Source organism: Carcharodon carcharias, chromosome 10 (assembly GCF_017639515.1).
Source record: "Carcharodon carcharias isolate sCarCar2 chromosome 10, sCarCar2.pri, whole genome shotgun sequence".
Taxonomy (NCBI): domain Eukaryota; kingdom Metazoa; phylum Chordata; class Chondrichthyes; order Lamniformes; family Lamnidae; genus Carcharodon; species Carcharodon carcharias.
The window spans coordinates 59874903-59899626 of NC_054476.1; the positions used below are offsets into that span (position 1 = coordinate 59874903).

At 39.8% G+C, this 24724-nt stretch overlaps 1 protein-coding gene across 13 annotated transcripts in view; it reads right to left on the reverse strand.

Moving 5' to 3' along the window:
* Positions 1-24724, reverse strand: part of dagla (diacylglycerol lipase, alpha) — a 485025-nt gene that overhangs the window by 176030 nt on the left and 284271 nt on the right. For all 13 annotated transcript variants that reach the window (XR_005944203.1, XM_041197351.1, XM_041197355.1 and 10 more), the window contains 2 exons: positions 18436-18647; positions 16550-16651 (listed from right to left, as the gene is read on the reverse strand). Coding sequence is in view for 12 of the 13 variants with exons in the window: in XM_041197351.1 (XP_041053285.1) it covers positions 16550-16651; positions 18436-18647 (314 nt within the window). In the remaining variant the exon portion in view is untranslated. The remainder of the gene's footprint in view (positions 1-16549; positions 16652-18435; positions 18648-24724) is intronic.

The following is a 24724-nucleotide window of genomic DNA, read 5'->3' on the forward strand; positions in this document are numbered from 1 at the left end:
CCCCTTTTCATTAAAGTCCCCATGAAAGCTATTTTATTTTTTACACCTCTCTATAATTTTCTTGCAAATTTGTTCATCTACATTTTCCACTAATTGGTGGTCTTTAGAATACACTCAGCAGTGTAATGGCACCTCTATTGTTTCTTAGCTCTAGATTCTGTCCTAGGATGTTCTAAGACATATCCTCTCTCTTCATAACTGTAATATTCTTCTTGACTGCCACCTCTCTTCCTCTCTTTTCTTCCCTATCTTTCCTGAACACAATATATCCAAGAATATTTAGTATTCAGTCTGAGTCGTTTTTGAGCCAGGTATCTGTTATTGCCACAACATCACATTCCCACTTGACTTTCTGCACATGCAGCTCATCAACACTATTTACAATAGTGAACCAACACAGTTGAATTGCCTTCAAGTGAGCAAAGTGGTTGACAACGTCAATACCCTGTTAGGAACTGAATCAAACACACAGGCCTGGTCATTCTTGAGATAAGGCAAATGAGAGATCAAATCAGGAAACTAGATCTGATCACCAAGGGAAAAGGACATTTTAGAAACTGGTTTAGAAAGTGGATATGTATAATAGAAACAAGAAATCAGGAGAAAGGATGAAATCTTTACAAGTAACATGATGGGAAGCAGCATAATCCAGGTATCTGTGGGATGAAATAGATCTGTTAGATATTTGTGGAAATCCTACTACTAGAGATGGAAAAAGAGAAGTGGGGGGGGAACGGGAAGAATCAGAGATGCATCAGTTAACGATAAGAGATGGATGAAAATTGGTAACATTGTTAATGAAATTCTGTCATGCAAAATGAGTCCTTCCTTTATGGCTGTTCCATGGCCCACATAGGGGCCCCCCAACGCCAACCCCCTCTCCCTCCCCCAAAGATTCGATGCCAAGGCACTGGCCCTCTGAGAGGCGTGCTGCCATCCTCAATTGCATGGTGGCCCCAGTGGAAGCCTCTTATTTGGCCAGTACCAATAAAATCTTGCCCTCTATACATGTGGACTCGAGTCCTGCTTCCTCTCCTAGCGGTAGCACAATATGGGGTTTCAATATTGCTGAAAAGAGAGATGTGCAGCATAAATTGTTGTAATTGCTTGAAATTTAACATTCTTGCATTTGTCTAGATGAATGCATGATGAATACTTTGACAATATGTCTCTCTTTTCAGCAATACTCAATATAGAATTTGGTAAAATTCAGCCTTAAAAGTCATTACTACACTGGCATTTATCAGTATGTCCACCACAGCTCTGTCTGTCTGAAGAAACGCAGTCTGTACAGGCTTTACAACAGCCTATTGAATGCAATGTCCTATCAAACTGCAGAAACAATCAGCATTATATCTTATAAAATTTGAAACTGGAACATGAAAATCAACCAAAAAATTGTAACTTCTGAAGTAATACAAGTCATATTCCTGTGAGAATGATAATTCACAAATTTGCCTAAATTAATTAAATATAGTCAGGACTACCTACGTGACACAAACTTGTTAGGGTGGGTAACATTGGAAGTTGGGACAGAGATTGCACTTAATGGATCTTTGTCCATAACATACAGCATGGTAACTCTGGTAGAGGGGACCTAGAGATAAGGCTTTAGCCATGACATTTAAATTGACCAGAAGTTCCTCAGTATTTAAGATTTCAAAGCAGAGCACAGAATGAGATAGCCCACAAATGAGGTTGTACCAAAGGTTGACTTGCCAAACCTAATATTACCTTCTAGCTCACAACAAAGAACTGAAACTGCACTCCATAATAGTGGTAACGATTCAGTTGTGCCATGTGCAGCAACCTGGCCTCCACACAAATTCTGTGCTGGTACAGCACTATCTTGGTTGTTATCAAGGTCACTACAGCCTTCAATTTCTATACCCAGGCTTCATTCCAGGATGTCATCAATGATATGTCAGTCAGTCAGTCAGTCAGCAGTGAATAAATCTATAAAGCTGGTGATGGATGCACTGTTTGCAACAGCAAACCAGTTCATCTCACCCACATGGATAAATATCACCAACATGAAAGGATTTTTATTTCAGATGGCAGCACTGCCCAAAGTCTAGTGGGTGACTGATGACACCCTATATTTATCTATGGATAATTTCATTGCCTTCAAGAACCACAAGAGCCACTATTCTCAGCAAAGTATTTTGTCTGTGATCATCAGCATGGATTAATGCAGATCAGTGTGCATCATGCCTTTGATCACTAGCATGGAATAATGCTAATGGTCGCAGACTGCAACCATGACATTATTATCATGAGACAATTCATGCTATATTATCTGTGCTTTAAATAATACAAATTTGGCTGCAAGATGACAAAAGCTAGTTCTAAGGTTCATGACACCCCAGCCAAACAAAGTCAAGGTCCAATGAAGTGCAAGCAGCCATTAGGATTATTATAGAACACATCCGAGGTGTCATGAGGCAGTGGTTCAATATAATTTTCCAAACAATCCCCACAACCTTTCCATCCGATGGCATAATTTTGCCAGGCATAAGATTGGAGCAGATGGAGGAAAGCTTGAATGGGCAGGACCAGAGGACCTGCCTGTACATGCTGTTTGAGTGATATGCCAGGCTCTCACTGAAGAGACCTTTACTTAATTAGTCAATCACTAAAGGTTTTAACAGCCAGGTCCATCATACTGTGACCAAATTAAACCCTCAGCTATCTTAAAATTACTGTATCTAGATTCCCGTGGATCGCATACCTCAGCTAAACTATCCAATATTAATGGAATATGTTTATTCTGCTGCATTGCTATTGCTCGTAACAGAAAAATTCCACTGTTGCAATAGTTACGTACACCAATTTCTCCCTCTGCCTCACCTCAGCTAGTTCACTTCTCATCTTTCTAAAACCTCCCCCAATCCAATCTAGTGATGCAGCTTTTGTGTTGACTTTTCCCTTTCTGGTTCAATCTTAATCCACAACACATTGTGGCCATTACTCCCAAGGTATGCACCCACATTGAAATCAACTACCTAATTCACTTCATCACTTATAACCAAATCTAACAATACTGTACACAGTATTCTTCCTTGAGGAAGAAGGCTTGTACACATCTTAGGAATTCCATTCCTTTTTCTCCATTTATTCTCCCCCATCTCAATTAATAAATAGGTAATTAAAATTTCCCATAATAGTTTTGCAATTCCTACTGCTCACTCTAACCTGATTGCAGATTTCTTCATCCATTTCTTTCCCAAAATTTAGAGGTTTGCAATATATCCAAGTGGAGTAAGCTCTGAGTTGCAGAGGGATCGGGTGTCCTAGTGTATGAATCACAAAAGGCTAGTATGCAAGTACAGCAAGCAATTAGGAAAGCTGATAGAATAGTATCACTTATTGCAAGGGGAATTGAATACAAAAGTAGGGAGGTTATGCTTCAGATGTACAAGGCACCAGTGAGACCAAGGCAACATTTGGTGTACTGTGTACAGCATTGGTCACATTATTTAAGGAAGGATGTAAATGTTTTGGAAGCAGTTCAGAGTAGATTCACCAGACTAATACCTGGAATGGGTGGGTTGTCTTATGAGGAAAGGTTGGTCAGAATAGAAGAGTAAGAGGCAACTTGATTGAAACATATAAGAAGATCCTGAGGGGTCTTGACAGGATGGATGTGGAGAAGATGTTTCCTCTTGTAGGAGAATGTAAAACTAGGGATCACTGTTTAAAAATAATATTTCGCCCATTTAAAATAGAGATGAGGTAACATTTTTTCTCTCAGAGGGTCGTGTCTCTTTGGAACGCTGCTTCTACCACCTTTTCAAGAAGAGAGTCTGAATATTTTTAAAGCAGAGGTGGATAGATTCTTGGTAAGCAAGGGGTGATAGGTTATCGGGAGTAGGTGGGATGCAGATTTTAGTTTACTATCAGATCAGCCATGATCTTATTAAATGGCGGAGCAGGTTCAAGGGGCTGAATGGCCTACTGCTGCTCCTTGTTCATATGTTTTCAAGAAAATTCTTTGAGTTCCAACTATATTGACGCTCTTTGTATCCCTTCCTTGTCCACATCAGCCTTCACTACAACATGTGTTCTCTTTTCACATTTTTGCCACTCTGCCTCATTCTCTATTGCTTCTAAATATATTATATTTTGACAATTCCATTCTTATCCAATTTGTATCCAGGTGAATGCAATTAATTCCAGATCTTCCTGTAAAATAATTGTTCCAGTTTCTCCGGTTTATAAGATATATCAATATTCTGAATCCAAAGCTCATTCCTTTAAAAGCAGGACCTATAAGATCTGCAACCACAGGCTCCATTGCTAAGAGACAAAAACTGACCCCTTGGATAGTAGGTTCCAACTTCCTCTGATCTAAGAAAAGCTTCTATCAAAAGCATCTGAAAACATCTCCTTCATCTTGTACAGAAACAGTTTAAAGCAATTTTTGAAATTTGCTGTAGTATTTTAACTCCTGAAGCACAGGAAATAAGCATCAGAAGCAGCAAGCTACCAATGAAGTCACTATTTACATCAAGAGCTTGCTAGGAAAATGGTAATGGCTCCAGCAGTGTCAGAACTCAATCAATGAAGTACACTGAGCCTTGAAAATTCACTTTCAAATATGTGTTTGATTACTTTGGACAGAATTTTATCTAAAGACTCACATGTAGCAGAGAGGCCAGTGGGTGTTGGGAACCCATTTGTCACTGAATTGGCCTTTGCAATGACATTAGCATCTGCTTCTGAATTTCCGAGTTATTTACAGAGTGAGGGCATGAGGACAGCCTGCAATCTATCAATGAAGGATCTTTATTTAAAGAGACCCTGACAATAGTCAGAAAGGCTACAGGAGGTCATGATTGTAAAAGCTGGTATAAGTAAATAAATGGGACAAAAATGCAGGGAGGATGATGTAGAAGGAAGATTTGGGAAGACCTTCCTACACTGCCCATCTGCCTAGACACCCACCACCCCTTCCCCCCACCTCACCCCACCACTGCCAACCCTGGCTCTCTGGAAATCATGCAGGAAGTCATGCTGGGGATGATCATTGCTTGGCACTTGTGTGAATGGTACTTGCCATTTATCAGCCCAAGCCTGAATGTTGTCTAGATCTTGCTAAATATTGGCCTGGATTACTCTACCTCATTACCACCTTCCTCCTCTCCTCCATCTATGCTAAATGATCAGATTTTTTTACTGATAGCCAGTATTGGATGAGTAGAAATTTCCTCCAATTAAATATTTCGAAAAACTGAAGCCCCTATTTTTAGTCCCTGCTCAGATACCTATTCCTGAGCTACTGACTTCATTCCTCACCCTGACAACATCACAACCTTGGTGTCATACTTGATCCCAAAATGAGCTTCTAACCACCTCTAAGGTAGTCTATTTTCACCTCAGTAACATAGCCTGACCTTGTCCCAGCCTCAGCTCATTTGCTACTGAGACCCTCATTCATGCCTTTGTTACCTCCAGAATTGACAATTCCAACGTACTCTTGCTGGTCTCCTGCATTCTATACACTCCGCAAACTTTAATTCATTCAAAGCTCTGCAGACCATGTCCTAGCTCGCACCACACTACGTTTGTTTATCATCTTGTGCTCATTTGACTTACATTGGCTCCCATTCAAGCAACATTCTGATTTTAAAATTCTCATCTTCATTTTCAAATCCCTCCATGGCCTTGCTGCTGCCTATCTCTGTTATCTCCTCCGGCTACACAACTCTCCAAGATATCAGCACTCATCTAATTCTGGCCCCTTGAGCATCCTGATTTTAATTGCTGCACCACTGATGGCCACGCTTTCAGCGCCTAGGCCCTATTCTCTGGAATTCCCTCTGCACTGCTCTCTGCCTGTCTACCTCACTTTTGTCATTTAAGGCACTCCTTAAAACCTCCCCCTTTGACCAAGCTTTTGGTCACCTGGCCTAATATTGCCTTAATTTTTATTCTTTCACGGGTGTGGGACTCACTGGCTAGGCCACCATTTATACCCCATTCCTAACTGCCTTTGAGAAGATAATAGTGAGTCACCTTGTTGAACAGCTGCAGTCCATGTGTTGTAGATACACCCACAGTATTGTTAGGAAGTGGGTTCCAGGATTTTGGCCCAGCGACAATGGAACAGTGGCGATGTAGTTCCAAGTCAGGAGGGGCATGGAAGGGAACTTGCAGATGGTATTGCTCCCATGCATCTGCCATCCTTGTCCTTCCAGGTGATAGAGGTCACAACTTTGGAAGGTGCTGTTGAAGGAGCTGAGTTTCTGCAGTGCACCTTGTAGACGGTACACCCTGCTGCCACTATGCGTCAGTGGTAGAGTGAGTGAATATTTAAGGTGGTAGATGGGGTGCCAATCAAGCAAGCTGATTTGTCCTGGATGGTGTCGAGCTTCTTGAGTGTTGTTGGAGCTGAACGCATCCAGGCAAGTGGAAAGTATCCAATCTAGCTTGTGTCTTCTATATAGTGGACCAGGCTTTGGGGAGTGAGGAGGTGAGTTACTTGCCTCAAGATTCCTAGCCTCTGACGCTACAGTATTATATGGCTGGTCCAGTTCAGTTTCTGGTCAATGGTGACCTCCAGGATATTGATAGAGGAGGATTCAGCGACGGTGATGCCTTTGAATGTCAAGGTGAAATGAGATAGTTAGATTCTCTCTTGTGCGGTGCTAGTGTTGCCATTTATCAGCCGAAGCGTGAACATTGTCCAGGTCTTGCTGCATATGGACATGGACTGCTTCAGTATCTGAGGAGTTGCAAATTATGCTGAATATTGTGCAATCATCAGCAAAAATCATCACTTCTGTTCTTATGATGACAGGAAGGTCATTGGTGAAGCAGCTGATGATGGTTGGCCCTAGGACACTACCCTGAGGAATTCCTGCAGCAAGGTCTTGGGACTGAGATAATTGGCCTCCAATAACAACAATCTTCCTTTATAATAGGTATGACTCCAACCAGTGGGGAATTATCCCCCTGATTCCCATTGACTCCAGTTTTGCTAGGGCTTGTTGATGCCACACTCTGTCAAATGCTGCCTTGATGTCAAGGGCAGTCACTCTCACCTCACCTCCGGAGTTCAATTATTTTGCCCATGTTTGGACCAAGGCTGTAATGAGGCCACGAGTTGAGTGGCCCTGGCATAATCCAATGGAGCATCAGTGAACAGGTTATGGCTAAATAGTGCTGCTTGATAGCACTGTCGAGGAACCCTTCCAATCACTTTGCTGATGATCGGGAATTGACTGATGGGGCGATAATTTGGTTGGATTTGTCCTGCTTTTTATGGACAGGACATACCTGGGCAATTTTCCACATTGCCTGGTATGTGCCAGTGTTGTAGCTGTACTAGAACTGCTTGGCTCGGGGCATGTCTAGTTCTGGAGCACAAGTCTTCAGTACTAATGCTGGAATGTTGTCAGGGCCCATAGCCTTTTCAGTATCCAGTGTCTTCAGCTATTTCCTGATACGACGTGGAGTGAATCAAATTGGCTGAAGACTAGCATCTATGAAGCTGGGGGCCTCAAGAGGAGGCCGAGGTGGACAATACACTTGGCATTTCTGGCTGATGATTGTAGCAAATACTTCAGCCTTGTCTTTTGCACTGATGTGCGGCCTCCCACATCATTGAGAACAGAGAAATTTGTAGAGCCTCCTCCTCCAGTGAGCTGCTTAATTGTCCACCACCATTCACAACTGGATGTGGCAGAACTGCAGAGCTTGGATCTGATCTGTTGGCATGCAAGTAGTCTTGTGTTGCAACTCCACCAGGTTGACACCTCATTTTTAGGTATGCCTGGTGCTGCTCCTGGCATGCTCTCCTGCACGCTGCATTGAGCCAGAGTTGATACGGCAGCTTGATGGCAAAGGTATAGTGGGGGATATGCTGGGCTGTGAGGTTACAGCTTGTGGTTAAGTACTGCTGTTGCTGCTGATGGCCCACAGTGCCCCAGTCATGGATGCCCAGTTTTGTGTTGTTAGGTCTGTTCAAATTCTATCCCATTTATCATGGTGGTAGTGCCACACAACATGATGGAGGTATAATGGGTTCTATTGCACTGTATATAATGCTCCTGTGAAGTGCCTTGATATGTTTTATTCTGTGAAAGGAGGTATATAGGTATCTGAACAGTTTTGGAGATCGGCAGGGTGGCACATAGAGTAGGCATCAGCAATGGACAGATGGGAGTGGCCCACAGGCCTGATGACAGCTTTAGATATCATATTGCCACTTGCCACTTAGCAGTCATGCATGGTGAATTGATGTCATCAATAATTTAAATGTTATGACACACACTTTTTTGAGTTTGAGCCATTTCCCTATGTCAGCATTAACTAATGTATTGTAAGTCCTTCATTTCCTTTAAGAGTGACAGCAGATCTTCCATGGAGGCTGAGGAGTCCTCACAGGAGGGCAAGCACTTTGGGAATGCACCACCTCTATCACTCATGTCTCTATTACACCCTCCACCAGCACATATACACTTCCCTAAATGAGATCTGCATTAGAGACAGCTAGATGTGACAAGGCATAAATTACATGCTGGAGAAAGGAACAACAGAGAAGAGTCTCTGTGGAAGGTGAAGAACATTCTAAACTCTGCTCAGCTAGACATAAATGTTGAATCTCAGTGATCATCCATAAAAAGGGCATTTCTGAAGAAGCAACGGGAAATATCTGTGTTTCTGTCAACATTTGTAGAGACAGAAAGCATCCTTGGAGAGAGATTGGAGGAGTGCATCTCCAGCATGAATGCCATGATGTCTCAGGCATTTCCACTGATGTCCACCTCCATGGAAAGAGTGGCCACCCACATGGCAAATCAGAAGCGGCAGGCCACCGAGTGCATGCTGGCCAAGACAAATGACCTGCACGCTGCATCTATCACCTAACACAAGATGGAGAAAAAGCTTGGCTTGGTGGCTTAATGTTCTACTGAAAGGCAGCCAGCATAGAAGTGCAGCAGGCAGGCTATGAGAGGGAAAATGGAGAAAGGCCACATGACAATAGGGACTTTTGTCAAGGTGCTCCCGCCTCTCATCTACTCCACCTCCTGCCAGACAAAGCACCACATGCTGCCTCATGCCCCAATGACTGGGTTTTCCCTGCACATGTGGAGCAGAGGAGGTGGAGCAGTCTTTAGAAGGATACTCACAAGCTCCTAAAGGAGGGGATGCATGCTGTGGCATCTCATCTGTAACAGCAGGAGAACTAGCAGCCTGCTTCCAGCATGCTGAAGACTCAGGGTTGGATTTGAGACTGATGGAATGAACTGTGTTGAGGTGTAGAGGTAAGGCACTGTCAGGTGCTCTCACCCTCACAAATTACAATAAGCAGGCCGCAGCAAGTAGCAGTCAGGTGAGCGACTGCAGGCACCATGGCCATATCTGGCTCCTTGGGGGAGAAGGATGACACTGATCTGTCTACATTTTCCTCTTTCTGCATCTCCACTTCTCTCCGGAGTACAATGCTGTGCAGGGATCAGCAGACGACAACCATTCTGGAGGCCCTTGACGTGGCATTCTGAAGAGCACCTCCAGATCTGTCAAGGCATCAGAACTACATCTTTAGCAACCTAATTGCTTGGTCTATGTAGTTCCTACGTCATCTCTCCTCTGGATTCATCAGCCAGGTCCTCAGAAGGAGGCCTTTTTCCAAGGAGCCAGTGATACTGCGTAGAGGTGCAAAAACCCATGGTGCTCCTCTTGTTCCTCGCTAGAGGTCCATGCTACAGCTGCATGAAAAAAAGAAAAAAAAATTGCTCCCATGCTGCAATGAAGACTGACCAGAGGCAGTTGAGATCAAGATGAGGGGGTGTCGGTGAAATGACTTTCAAAAAGTTGGAAATCACACTCAAAGCATTGAAATCGGGCCGACAGAACAAATTCTGAACACAAGTTTTGCAATTTCGCTCTTTTAAAGGATTTTCAGTCTGTCGGTTTCATCAATGAGTCTACTGGACTCTTGCCTTGTTCACCCTGAAGAATTCCACTTAGCTCAAGAAACTATGCTTTGGCTCTTAAAGCCAGAATGCTGGGTTAAACCCCGAGATAATTAGGGATTTAAATATTGAAAGCAATTAATTGACAATTCCAAAGGTGTTTCCCACTTACCTGTAGACCTACCCAGGAAAAACCAGGAAGCAGGCAGCATCTTGTCAGGTTCCCCACCTGAGGCCACTTTTCAGGGCTTTAACTCCAAACTGAATGCAAATCCTCCTCACCCCTGACATTCAGCCCTTTATCTCTGATCTGAGATTAGTCACAGTGACTTTCTATTCCACAGTTTGACGTGATTGTTTGCATACTGCAGGTTTAGGCTCAGCTAAAAGTCTTCATCATGTTAGTAACGTGTAGTTTGAGTTGATTATTTCAGGTTTCAGCATTCATGATTTTTTCTTTTTATCCCTTGCTTGCCTCACATTCTTATCGACTGCCCCCATCCCTATCATTATCGAAGGCACCCCCCATACAGTCCAGAAAAGCATTGTTTGAAACAAGGGGAAGTGGATGAAGCCAAGAAGCTCCGCATCAACAGATTTTTCAAAGATGGAGTTTAATATGTAGAAAATACAAGGTTTCTTTTTGGAGGGAGGTCATCATCAGAGTTTGTAAATACCTTCATGGACTGCTTGCCGACTGTACTGCTTCAGAATTTAAGTGTTGCAGCAGCATCTCAAAGCAGAGCTGCAATGCTGCAAATGCAAACAATTACTTTAAGCCGACCCAGATTTGTTTATAATAAACGGATAATTCTGGAAATACTCAAAATCTGACAGTAACCGTGGAGAGAAAAATAGAATTATCATTTCAGGTCTGTGACCTTTCATCAGATGAAAGGTCACAGACCTGGAACATTAGCTCTGTTTCTCCCTCCACAGAAGCTGCCAGGTTTGCTGAGTATTTCCAGAATTTTATGTTCTTAATTTAGATTTCCAACATTTCCTTTCAGATTTCCAGTATTAGCATTCTTTTGTTTTTGTTTGTAGGCTGATGTTTATTTTGTTCATTTTGATTTTTTTGGCACTCTGTATTTCCAGAAAAAAATTGTGCACTATTTTCTTTCCACTTTTAATTCTTACTGCGATACTGACTTTTTGGTTTGTATTTATTTTTTGTGACACCTTCTCCCAGGCTTCAAAATGTTTTATTCCGCACCTGATTGCTATTAGGTTCATTTATATGACTTCAGTGATACTAATTTTCTGAGCGAAGCAACTGGCCATAGTTGGGGTTTATATGTAATTCTGTAGACATGTACCAGCTACCTACCACTCCTTGGACCAGTGGGTTAGAACTCAAACAGGTTTGCCACCTTTAGGTTATTTCATTCATTTTAAGTGCTTGATAGTTCTTGGGTTCCTCAGTACATTCAATGAAGAGACAGATTTTCAAGGAACCTCCTCTCTTCAGGTTCCATGCCTTAAGAGGGCAATGATGACCACGAACCTTAATGTTAATCTCGATCTGGAGGCATGGGTCTTCTTCATTGGTGGTACATTCATCCAGTTTGCAAGGCTCTTTAGAAGGATCGTTCTTTGTCTACCTCAATCTCTTTTACCATCAATCTTTCCCATCAGCATCAGACTTTCTAAGTCATGATTTCTTATTATGTGTCCAAGAAATTCCAACTGTTTTTTCCTGATCTTGGTCAGTGGAGTTTTTTTGTCTCAGATTTTACTAGCACCTCTTTATTGGTAGTGTGACTTGGCCGAGATATCTTCATTATTCGTCTTAAAAACCACAATTCTACAGCTTCAATTCTTCTCTGCATTGCTTCGCTGGTCTTACGTACATCAAAATTAATGTGATGTAGCATTCCAGGATTCTCAATTTTGTTTTCATGGTTAATTTTAAGCTGATCATAATCTTTTTCATTTTTTGAAATGCATCTTTGGTCATTCCAATCCTTTGTCTAATTTTTTTGGTCACACTTTCCATCTGATGTTAACATGTTTCCTGGATAGCAAAATTTGTCGACTTGTGTAGACCTTTTTCATTCTTCACTGTGATCTTACATTCTAATATGATTTTCTTTTTGGACACAACTAGACATTTTGTTTCTGGACAATTTATGCTCAGCCTTTCTTCTCACTTTCGCTCACTACTTTATCCAAAATCTTTTGCAGTTTCTCTTCGGAGAATGGTGTCATTAGCGAATCTTATATTATTAAAATTATAACCTTCAACTAATAATCCAGGAAGGCCTTCAATCTCTCTAGGAATGTTTTCACAATACAAATTGAATAAATCTGGGGAGTAAACACATCCCTGTCTGACCCCTCTTTTAATCTTCATAAAATTGCTTGGATCATTCTCAACTTTCACGGCTGCGGTTTGTCCCCAATAAAGATTTCTTATCATTCTAAGATCCTTGCCATCAAGGTCAAGAGACTCTAACAAGTTTCATCTTATTAAATGCCTTACTAAAATCAATAAAGCACATGAATACTTTGTTTTTCTTAGGACCTATAGGATTGAAATAATGGCTCAGTGGGCAACTAGTGTGCACGGTGAACTAGTGGATGGGGAAGACTTAGGTTGGGTCCCTAATCTGTTGAGTTGGTTGATCTCAACTAGGCCTAAATCAGGGGGTGTTACTTTTGACCATTGCACTGCAAAAAAAGAAAAACGTTGCATTATATATGCTTTAATGTCCTCATAAATTCCCAAAGCATTTCACAAGGTAGGACTTTTGAGTGTAGTAATTTTGTAATGTAGGCAATTGGCAACCAACATATGCCCAATGAAGTCCCACAAACAGCAATAATATAAATAACCAAATAAGCAGTTTTTTAAAAATGCTGAAGGTCAAATGTTGGCCAGGATACTAGGGGAACTTCAGGGAGATGAGGCATCAGTTTGATAGCTCATTTGAAAGATAGTACCTCTGCTAATGTAATACACCATTGGCATTACACTGAAGTATCAACCTAGATTATATGCTCAAGTTTCTAGAATGGGACTTGAACTTTCTGACTCAGAGGCAAGAGTGTTATCACGGAGATCACCAATTTTGCTATGCCTGTTAGTTATCCAATGACTTCTGCCAAAAAGGATGTGCATGCTGAATGAGACAATGATCAGACTTGCCCTTCGTGCCTCAAGAGCGAAACAGCCTGACATTCGAAGTCTTGTCCAAGATGAATATTCACTTGGTGAGGTCCTAGAGGACACTCAGACCAATGAAAATATGGCACAGTGTACGAATGTGAAAATAGCATAAAATGATAATTAAAATAATGCTTAAGTATTTTGGAATCCATAAAGCCTTCTTTCTTTTCTCATTGATAAACCGCTTGAGTAAATGTTCCATCTTTAAAATAACCTGAACATGAAACATGGGTCATTTTTCTCATTTTGTCTTATAAGGTGAGCATCAACACGAGCCTTTTTCAATTAATTCCTGATGGATAGCTTGATTTTGAAAAGTGTAGATGAGCACAGAGACCTTGGTGTCTATTTACATAAATACTTAAACCTGTAGGGCAAGTTGATAACATGGCTTTAAAATGGGTTATATGGATTTATAAACAAAATATAAAAGCAAAGAGATTGTGCTTGTCTTTTATCAATCACTGAATAAGCCTCAGCTGAAGTACTGTGGACAATTCTGGGCAACACAATCTGGAAAGGCACAAAGGTCTCAGAAAAATGAGGAGGAGGTCTACTAGGATGTCACCAGTTATGAGCAGACATTGGAAGGGTTGGGACTGTTCTCCTTGGAACAGAGAAAATTAAGAGGTAGCCTAATAGAGGTTTTCATGACTGTGAGTAGATAAAGGAAAACTATTCCTTCTGGAAAGTGGGTTAATAACTAGATGTCATAGACACAAAATCATTAGGAGAGATGAGAAGAATTTTTTTTCTTCGAACTGTTGGGATCTGGAGTGTACCACCTGATAAATAATTTTAAAAGGAAGTTGGACAGGTACTTGACGATGAAAAAATTAGCAGGTTACAATCAAAAAGCAGGGACTAAGCATAGCTGCTCTTTCAAAGTGCCAACACTGGAACGATGGACTAAATGACATAAACTATGTTTCAGATACTCCACTACCTATCTTGCCTGTCTAAGTTAACCTATTTTTAGCAGATGCTAGAACTTCCTGTAATTTGTTGGTTCCTTTTTCCTTGTTGCTTTCTCCCTTTCTTCTGCCTCCTCAAAAGTGAGGCAGCGAGGTCACTCCCAGGAATGCCAATATTGATCTCAACTGGTCATTGGAGATGCATGGCTGCAAATGAGGGAGTGAAACTCTTGATGATTTTCTTTCACTTTCTAATCCTTGTATAACTTCCATCTGCTGCATCTCCACAGCTCAGATGAGCTACAATGGATGTGAGGGAAATTGAGGTATAAATTTATATTATAAATAATTGCTAAAACAACTCATCACCATCCTTACAAGGCACCAAGAGATGGGTAAAAAATGTAATCCTTCTGACCATATCAAATATCCTAAGAATAACATTTTTGGCACTTCATGTCACAAGATCATGATCCTTATTAAATTTCAGATATACACATATCTCTCACTAGCTAGCTGGTTCACCTACAATTGTGTTGCTCCCTCTCCTGAAATCAGAGATAGTATCAGTTCCTGAAACTCTCATAGTAAAATATCCACTGATCAGTAGCAATCATAACACAATTGCATTCCATATTAATTTTGAAAGTGGCATACTCCACTCCCAAACAAGAATCTTCAACTTAAGCAAAGCCAATTACATAAGTATGAGGGGAGAGCTGGCTAAAGTTGATTGGATAAATAGACTAAAAGCTATGATGATAATAAACAATTGGAAATATATAAGGAAACAATTCAAAATGTTCAATAAAAATACATTCCATTAAAAAAATAAAAGCTCAACAAGAAAAATCCATCCTGGCCTATTAAGGATGTTAAGGATAGCAATATATTAAAAGGAAGAGGCTTATAATATCGCAAAGAAAAGTAGTAAGTCTGGGAGTGATTTAAAAGCCACCAAAAAGTTGATTAAAATATAAAAAATACAATGAGAGTAAAGTAACCAGGAATATAAAAACAGGTTGTAAGTGCTTTTACAAATATATAAAAAGGAGAATAGCTAAAATAAACATTGATCCTTTAGAGGCAGAGACAAAATAAATTATCATGGAGAATAAGGAAATGGCAGAGACATTGAACAGATATTTTGTATTTGTCTTCACAGAAGAAGACACAAATTACATACCAGGAAGAGAGAGTGACCAAGGAGCTAATAAGACTGAGGAACATAGGATAATTAATATTAGCAGAGAAAAAGTATTGGACAAATTTAAGGGATTAAAATCTGACAAAGCCCCAGGGTCTGATGCCTATTTCCTACAGTTCTAAAAGAGATAGCTGCAGAGATGGTGGATGTGCTGGTTATGATTTTCCAAAATTCCCTAGATTCAAGAACAGTTCCAGCAGATTGGAAGTTACTAAATGTAACACCACTAAAGGAAGGAAAGGGGGGACTACCAGCCAGTTAGCCTGATATCATTTATCGGGAACATGCTGAAATCTCTAATTAAGGAAGTCTTAACAATGTACTTAGAAAATCAAAGTATGATCACCAAAATCAAAAATGGTTTTACCAAAGGAAAATTGTGTTTGACAAATTCATCTGAGGCTTTTGAGAATGTAACTTTGGAATTCTCTACCCCCGAGGGCTTTGGGCGCTCTATTGTTGAATACATTTAAGGGTGAGACAAGCAGATTTTTGGTTTCTCAGGGAATCAAGAGTTATGGAGAGCCAGCAGGACAGTGTATTTGAAACCAAAGATCACCCATGATGGCATTGAATGGCAGAGTAGGTTCAACAGGCCATATTGTCTATTCCTGCTCCTAGTTCATGTTCTTATGCAGGGCTACTATATCATCTCCTTGTCCGAAAACAGTTTATTTCAGGAAAGAAGGAATATTCGGATTATCCTAGCTTCCATAAATCTACTACACATGGCAAGAGCAGGAGTAACCTATACCACAAAATACAGGCAGAGGTCTCCAAAACTAAGGACAATCAGTAACTCAGAGATGAAAAGAGCAACAAATGGTTTGGCATTGGCCAAGCATTTCAAGTTGCCAACAACAACCTAGAAGTCCTGGTCATGTTGGTGTCTACCATCAAGCCTGTACCTCATCACACAGAAATTGCTTGATCCCAAGAGCTATTAAAACATAATGACAACTGGAATCCATGCATTATTCTATAAGGTAGGAGAAGGGGAAAATATGTCAGGTGATCAGCTGATTCAGGTATACACTTACACATCTTATTGAAGCCAATTTCATTAGCAAAGTAGGGGAACAGATCAAGGCCTGGTGCGCACCCCAGGGAGAATTAAAGGAAGTGAAAAATGTGTTTTACGCTTGGCAGCAAAAAAATGGTCAAAAGCACAATGGGCTAAAAAAAATAAATGGAGTAGCATCTCTTCATTTGATTGACTGCGTAGATTCTGAGAGCTGATCAGCAGAACTATTCACTCAGTTAGGCATTGTGTGTAAGAAATGGACAGAATACTATTAATTAATGGGTGTATACTTACGCTGTTTGTACTCACCCAAAGTAACATTCTTTGCAGTAGTGTCATTACAGGAGTGGTAGTACCGCACTAACCAGACAATTCCTATGATTGCATACGCAAATTCTATTAGCACAATTGCTGCAAGGAAGAAACACATTCAAGTACCTGGGTTATTTTTTTTCTTTTGCAAAGTCATATTTATTTGTATATGTGTCTACGTATATATTCTACATATGCAATATATATTTATAATATATATAGTCAGCAGACAATTTAGTACCAAATTATTCCACTCAAAAATCAAACACGACATTTAATTAGTAGCTTGTTTGCATGTCAATTTAAGGGTACTGTGTGGTTGTTGAGCATTAGAATAAGCTGCAAAACTAGTTTCTGATTACTGGTAATTTGCTTCTGCAGATACTGCATTGCCATTCCAATCACACCTTTGTGAAAATACAATGCTAATTTTCTTTTCTCTTTTGTCCATAACACGCAAAGTGCCTAAACCTTTGGCTGCATTTAATGACTGCAAAGGAATGCTTTTGTACAATGCACACAAAACAAGCCTGGACAGATCTGGATCACAAATTCAGAAAAAAATAGTTTTAAAAATAGTAACAAAATCCATAAAATCCTTGAAGTATACAGTAGGTCAGTCTGTATCTAATAGAGAAATCATCATCATAATTTTCAATCAACTATTGTCAGAGCTCCTGTGACTACTCCCTTCATCACTGATCAGAAATTTAAATGGACCAGTCAAATGCACAATGAGAGATGGGCAGAACTTTGGGATTATGATCATTGCTGAAGCACCATCACTACATGAATATGATTCAAAGAAAAGGCCAATCACCATCTGAGGGCAGTTAGGGCTACACAACAAGTGTGGCCTTACCAGTGTCAGTCACATAAAATCATAAAATTGCTACAGCGTAAAAGTGGGCTAAATGACTTGTGTCTGTGCCGGCTCTCTGCAAGAGCAACTCATCCAGTGCCCCTTCCCCACCTTTCCCTGTCGCCCCACAATACTTTTTTTCTTCAGGTAATTATCCAATAACCTTTTAAAAGCCACCATTAAATATACCTTCACCATAGTCGCAGGGAGGACATTTCAGATCCTAACCACTGGCTGCCTAAAAACGTTCTTCCTCCTGTCGCCTTTGGTTCTTTTGTCAATCACCTTAAATTGGTGTCCTCTGGTTCTTGACCCTTCTCCTGATGAATTTGAACATCTCTATCAGATTGTATAGGATATATGCCACAGAAACGGGTCCAACCAGACCATGTTGGTGTTGTCACTGCTTTAATCCAAAACATGGTCAAATTCAAATTAAAGGGTAGAAATTAGTTTCAGGCAGTGGTGTTGAACCAGCACAATGGATGGGCCTCACGTTATATGCAGTTCCATCAGTTCTATTACACTCAGTGGAATTGAATATCAGGCACTGTATAAAATGGGCAGCAGATCCAATACCACCCATTTAGTACCACTACCTGAGACAAATTTCAACATCTAACTGTCTGAATGAAAGCAAACAATAATGTCCTAATTTTATTAGTTGGTAAATTAAATTAAAATGCACAAGTTTCCTCTACAATGATTGACATGAAAGGAAGAAGCATCAGTTCCAACCTTTGTCCAAATCCACTCAGTCTAATTCACATTTACTTTATACTGGTGAATATATGCATGTGAAAGACAATTTGCACCGTCTCTAAAATGCATAAACTCTGTAAAAATTAAATAATTATGAAAAGAGTGTTAGATTCAGTTTAGGAGGCTTAGTAATTCTAAGAGAATCAAGATATAAATGTTGTTGGCATCACAAGGTATTGTACTTGAAGCTCAAAAACAGCAACTTTCAATACACTGTACAAAATCTCACAATACTATCAGAGTAAATTTCACATCTTACCCATACGGATGTACAGAATATACTGCATGGAATCTCGTGGCTCTGTGTAAAGGATGCTTCCTCGCATACTCAGCCAGATTATTGCAGCCTCTGATATGACACAGGCAATGAGAATGCCCAAGTATCCTCTGCCATGATCAACCAGGTTGAGCGAGCATGGCTCTTGAGGGCTGTAAGTTAGGCCAAAGAGAACTACAGCAAGCACTATAAACCTGTAAAAACAAAACAGAAATATGTGCAGTGGATTTTGTTTTTCTGATAAGTTACAATGCCAAAAATCAACCCTCCCATATCAGTAAAAGACCTAGCATTTGTTATCATCCCAACTGAGGATCAAGTCATACCTATGTACCACGTTAAGTATCAGAATTTATTTTCCTTTCTCATATTATAGAGATATCAAAAACAGGGGAATGTTATGAAGCTTGCCCAGATTTTGTAATAATTAAGATTTTGAACAATAAAATAATCACCAGTGAGAGTAATTTGATTTGCGAGATTTAGTGATTTTAATGTTGACAGTCTGTAGAACGTATCACCAGAGCTAACAATTGAAAAAAGACCTGGACAACAATTAAAAATTAGGTTAGATAAGTGATTGAAGGAAAAGGAGATCTAAAGGAAATCGGGTAAAGGCCAACACAGGTTATTGAGCCTGAGAAGCCTGTTTCCATGCACGATGCCAATGGCATTGTAGTGGAAAGCCCCATATTTTAAACTCACTGTACAAATCAAACTCCGTAGTTTTAATACAAAACAATGAAGAGCAGAATGGTGCATGTTCAGACTTGGTCTTTCACCAATGGAATCTGATTTTAAATCCAATGCTAAAAATGGGATGAAGATCCAATTGCATGATGGCTATGATCAATCTCAGTCCAACAGAAGTGTCTCTTTGACAATAATTGGCCATCCATGACTGCTGTGGGAAATGCAGCTGAAGGTTTCCCATTTAAAGTATATAGTTCAATTTTGTCAGGAAAAAAATGCTTTCGCCACAATTTTGATCTTCAATTTACATTAACTTTGCATATCTTTTATCATCATTGGCTCCCTGCCTACTCTCGCTCCAGAAGTATGAGCATATGTCTCTATTTTGATATTTCAATGATACATCAGTTGCTATCATCCGTAAACTCCACACTCAAGTGCACTTCGACTGGGCAAGTCCTTCTAAGAGCTTTTGTAACCTGTGCCAGTTTAATAGTGGTTACGCTGATGTCTGAGCTGGGTGCAGTTAGGGAAGAAGAGTTAAAGAAGCTGTTTTGAACTGTGCTATATTTAGTTATTTTGCTGCTGCAGCCACGGGAATGGTGAGGAGACCTGGAATGGCTAGCCCTTGGATTTTCTACTTTCACATAGAGGTCCAGCTGAAGGAGCTGAGGGACTAAAGCAAGGTAAACTCTCCTAAGAGCAGGAGGATGAGGACAGCTTCTTCAACCAAGCAGGCATGAAAGTGGCTGAGGGAGTGAGCAGCAGCTGGAGACTGTGGTCTACAACGTTCCAGAACCTCAGGAGGGCATGACAATCAAATGATATAACATTGTAAGTTTTAAGATCCACACTCTGACTTGCATAGCATTCTCCAACACAGCATTCCTCAGGTCAATACCTTGAAGTTCCTCTCTCTGCAGGCACCTCATCTCCTTCTGAGCTGCCTATAGTTACACTTGCCCTCAACCGATTGCCTTCTCACAACCATGCCTCGCAGACAGCATATGGAAGTGTTGTCCTTCATTCCTTTGAATGCAAGCTAATCCTAACATTCCCATCTACCTGCTTTCTTTCTTTGCAATAATTCTTTAGTCAGGCTCCAATCCCCTTGCAATAAAGGACAACATGCCATTTGTTTTCCTAATTGCTTGCTGTACCTGCATCCAAACTTTGTGTTTCTTGTATGAGTACACCCAAGTCTTTCTGAACATCAACATTTACAAATTTGCTGCATTTCAAAATATATTCTGCTTTTCTATTCTTATGGCCAAAGTGAATAACCTCACACTTCCCCAAGTGTATTTATATTTCATCTGTCACCTTAGGTGCCTACTCACCTAACCTATCTATGGACAGGAATTTTCGCACTCGCCCGCCACTGGGATTGTCAGGTTCCACCACGAGTCAATGGACTTATGGCTGGGGTGCCGCCTCGCCTGTGGTGGATCCCGCCCGTGACAGGGCCAGAAAATCCTGGCCCATATCTTTTTGCAGCCTCTGTGTCCTCCTTACAGCTTGCACCCCACCTAGCTTTGTATGGTCAGAAAACTTAGATACATGATGCTCCATCTCTTCATCTGTCATTAATATAGGTTGTAAATAGCTGAGCACCAGCACCCCACTAGTCAACTTGAAAATGTACCATTAATCCCGACTGTCTGTTTCCTGTTCATTAACCAAACCTCTATCCATGCTAATATGCCACCCTTAATTCCATGAGCCCTTAACTTTTTTGTGGCTCCTTATCAAATGCCTTTTGGAAATCCACGAACAATAGATCTACTGGTTCCCCTTTATCCACCCTATTCATTACATCCTCAAAAAACTCTAATAAATTTGTCAAACAGTGTTATGACCAATGCAGTTGGTAAAGCGGAGTTATTTAAAAATCCCAGAGGGAAACTTTAAACAACTGTCATAATCTATAATTTTAAGTGTAATATTTGAGATGCGACTCTAAATCGAGGAATCAGACTATCAGTTCTTGAGGATAACATGAAACTAAATTTTATTAATTTACACAGGTTAAAATATATGTACACATGGCTACAAATTATTACTATCATAACTTTTAATAAATTCTCAAACTAATCTCCATTAGGGCAAGAGCAACCCATAGGCTTAACCAGACACCAGGCAAAGCATTTTCACCTTACGAATTCAAAATGAGGTTCTTTTCACTGTGGAGCCAGTTGGACCAGTTGGAGGCTTACAGCTGCCTTTTGATCTCACATTGCCTCTGCTCCACACACCCGAAAACTGCTGAAGTTATACCTATCACCACTGATGGAATTCAAATTCTTTTTATCTTACCAGCATCTTTGAACTTCACCTTTTAACAATGAAACCCCTTTCACAGTACCAATTGTATTAGTAAGATAAACACATCGCTTGGTAGCTGCTGGAAGGGGGCCAAATTTTCACCCCACTTCTTGAATGCTCTATTCAAAAAATATAAATGTACGTTATCTCTCTTACATATCAAAACTAGTACATATCAAAGCACCATGACTAGCTGGCTTTAATTTAATTAAGACACACCCACAGACTAAACTTCTATTTAGAAAGAAAAATATTTTTCAATAATATTATTGCATTAATAGCTTCATGACATCCCTCTCTTTATCAAAAAATGAACTGTCATATTTCTAAAAGACGGTTTCATTTTAATAACCCATCTCACACTATCTCCTACAGTCATTACACTACTACATTACCAGATGCATGTATTAACATAACAATATACATATACACAAGTCCTTGGTATCAACAGTAATCACTCCAGTTCAGTGTCCAGGTTTTTTTTCAATGTCCCCATTTTCCTATAAGCTTCAAATTCTTGATAATGCACCTATGAACAGATTTTCTCTTCCAGCAATATGTATAATACATAGATTAACTGGTTGTAATAATAGACTCCATCTGAAAAGCCTTGCGCTCTTGTCTCAAAATTTGTCCAAAAGCTTCGAAGGATTATGGTCTGTATAAACAATAGTTTCTGATGAGTTGTTTGCAACATACATTTCAAAATACTGCAATGCCAACACCAAACTAAAAGTCTCTTTTTCGATCGTTGACTATCTTCTCTGGTGTACATTCAGTTTCCGTGAAAAATACCCTATCAGTTTTTCAATTCCAGCGTCATCTTCTTGTAACGGTACAGCCCCAATGCCCATATCATTTGCGTCAATGGCCAACTTGAATTGCTTGGCATCACTGGGCACTGCCAACACTAGTGTCGCATTTAATACAGTTTTCAAACTACTGAATGACTTCTGACATTCCAGTGTCTATCGGAACTTCTTGTTCTTTTTTAATAGTTCAGTCAGTGGAGCAGCCACTTGGCTAAAATTTGGTACAAATTTCCAGTAAAACCCACTCATGCCCAGAAATCTCAAAACTTCTCGTTTTGTTGTAGGCACTTGGAAATCCATGATAGCTTTGACTTTCACATCTCTCGGGGCCACCTTACCATGTCCAATGGTGTGGCCTAGATTCGTAACTTAGGCTTTTGCAAATTCACTTTTAGCCAAGTTAATCACCAAATTAGCTTTTTGTAGACAAGTAAATAATTCTTCCAGATGCTGTAAATGCTCCTCCCACATCTGACTGAAAACAATTAGATCACCAGTATGAACCTCACAATTGCTTAGACCTGCAATTACTTTGTCGTCTTTGGTGCATTCTTCATACCAAATGGCATGACTTTAAACTAATATTGTCCTCTTGGCATTACGAAAGCTGATATATCCTTAGCTCTCTCCAATAATGGTCCCTGCCAATATCTTTTTAGCAAGTCAATCTTTGTAATAATTTTGATTGTCCCACTTTCTCAATGCAATCCTCCAACCGTGGTATGGGATATGAATCCGCTTTTGTCACCGCATTCATCTTTCGATTGTCCACACAAGGCCTTTGTGTTCCATCCCGTTTTGATACCAGTATAATAGGCGAACTCCAGTTATTGCAACTAGATTCAATGATATCATTTTGAAGCATGAAATCAATTTCTTTTTGTGTTTGTGATAACTTTGCTGGATTTAATCTATAAGGTTGTTACTTCACTGAAGATGATATTTCTACACATACATCATGTAAAGCCAGGTGTGTCTTTCCCAACTTATTTCCACAAATACGTTTGTGTGACTGTAATAGCTTTTCCAAATCACTTTGACACTTGCTTGGAAGGTAACTCAATATTTCATTTAAATTTTCAAGCACCCCCTGATTATTCAATTTGATTAGAGGAAAATCAATTTCAGAGTCCAGCACTTCTACCTCTTTCACATCATCCACCATCATTAATATCTTTTTGTTCTTCTTACCTGTCAAAGTACTTTGTAAGCATTTTTACTTGACACACCCTCTGTTCTTTCTTCTATCTGGAGTATTTATTAAATAATTTACTTCACTTAATTTCTTTTAAATCCTGTAAAACCCACTAAATCTTGCATATAAGGAACCCCCTAGTGCTGGTAATAAAACTAGTGTTTTTTTGCCAAAAACAAAACTGCGAATTTTGGCCTTCTTATCTGCTTTCACTTTCATCACTTACTGTAAGATCTTTAAATATTCCCTAGCCAGCTCACATGCTCTGTTCAATCTTTCCCTGATATTTGATATGTAATCCAGGAGAGTAGTTTCTGAATTTTGACCCATCAATTTCTCATGAATCAATTTCAGTGGTCCCCTTACATCGTGACCATAAACTAGTTCAAAAGGGCTAAAGCCATCAATGCATAAGGAGCGTCTCTAATAGCAAATAACAAAAATGGAATTCCCGTATCCCAATCTTGTGCATAATTCTGACAGTATGCTCTTATCATAGTTTTTAAAGTTTTATGCCACCTTTCAAAGTTCCTTGTTACTTCGGATGATAAGCTGTTGACTTAAACTGTTTTATCTCCAAACTGTTCATTACTTTCTTAAATGGTTGTAACAAGAAATTTGACCCCTGATCTGATTGTATTTCCTTAGCTAAACCATACCTTATAAAAAAGTTAATTAACTCCTACACAATCCTCTTAATTGTAATATTTCTTAAAGATATCACTTCAGGAAACCTAGTAGACACATTCATTGTTGTCAATAAATACTGATTTCCATTTTTACTCTTAGGGAGGGGTCCTACACAATCAATCATGACCCTGGTAAAAGGTTCTTCAAATACTGGTATTGGGATTAAAGACTTAATCACTGCTTGTGATTTTCCTGTTACTTAACATATATAGCAGGTTCTCCAGAATTTGACAACATCCCTATGCAATCCTGGCCCCCAAAAAACTTCTGTACCTTTTCCTGTGTTTTCCTAATTCCTAAATGTCCCCCCAATGGAATTTCATGAGCAAACCTCAGAATCTCATTTCTATAACCTAATGGGAAAACAATCTGATGCAACTCCCTCCAGCTTTCATTTGCTGAGACATGATCCGACTGCCACTTTCTCACTAATATATTCCCTCGAAGATAACATACTGGAATACATTTTGCTTTGGTTTCAGAATAAGATTTCTGATATAACTGTTTTAATTGTAAATCCTTTTTCTGTAACTCCACTAACCTCTGAGTTAAACAC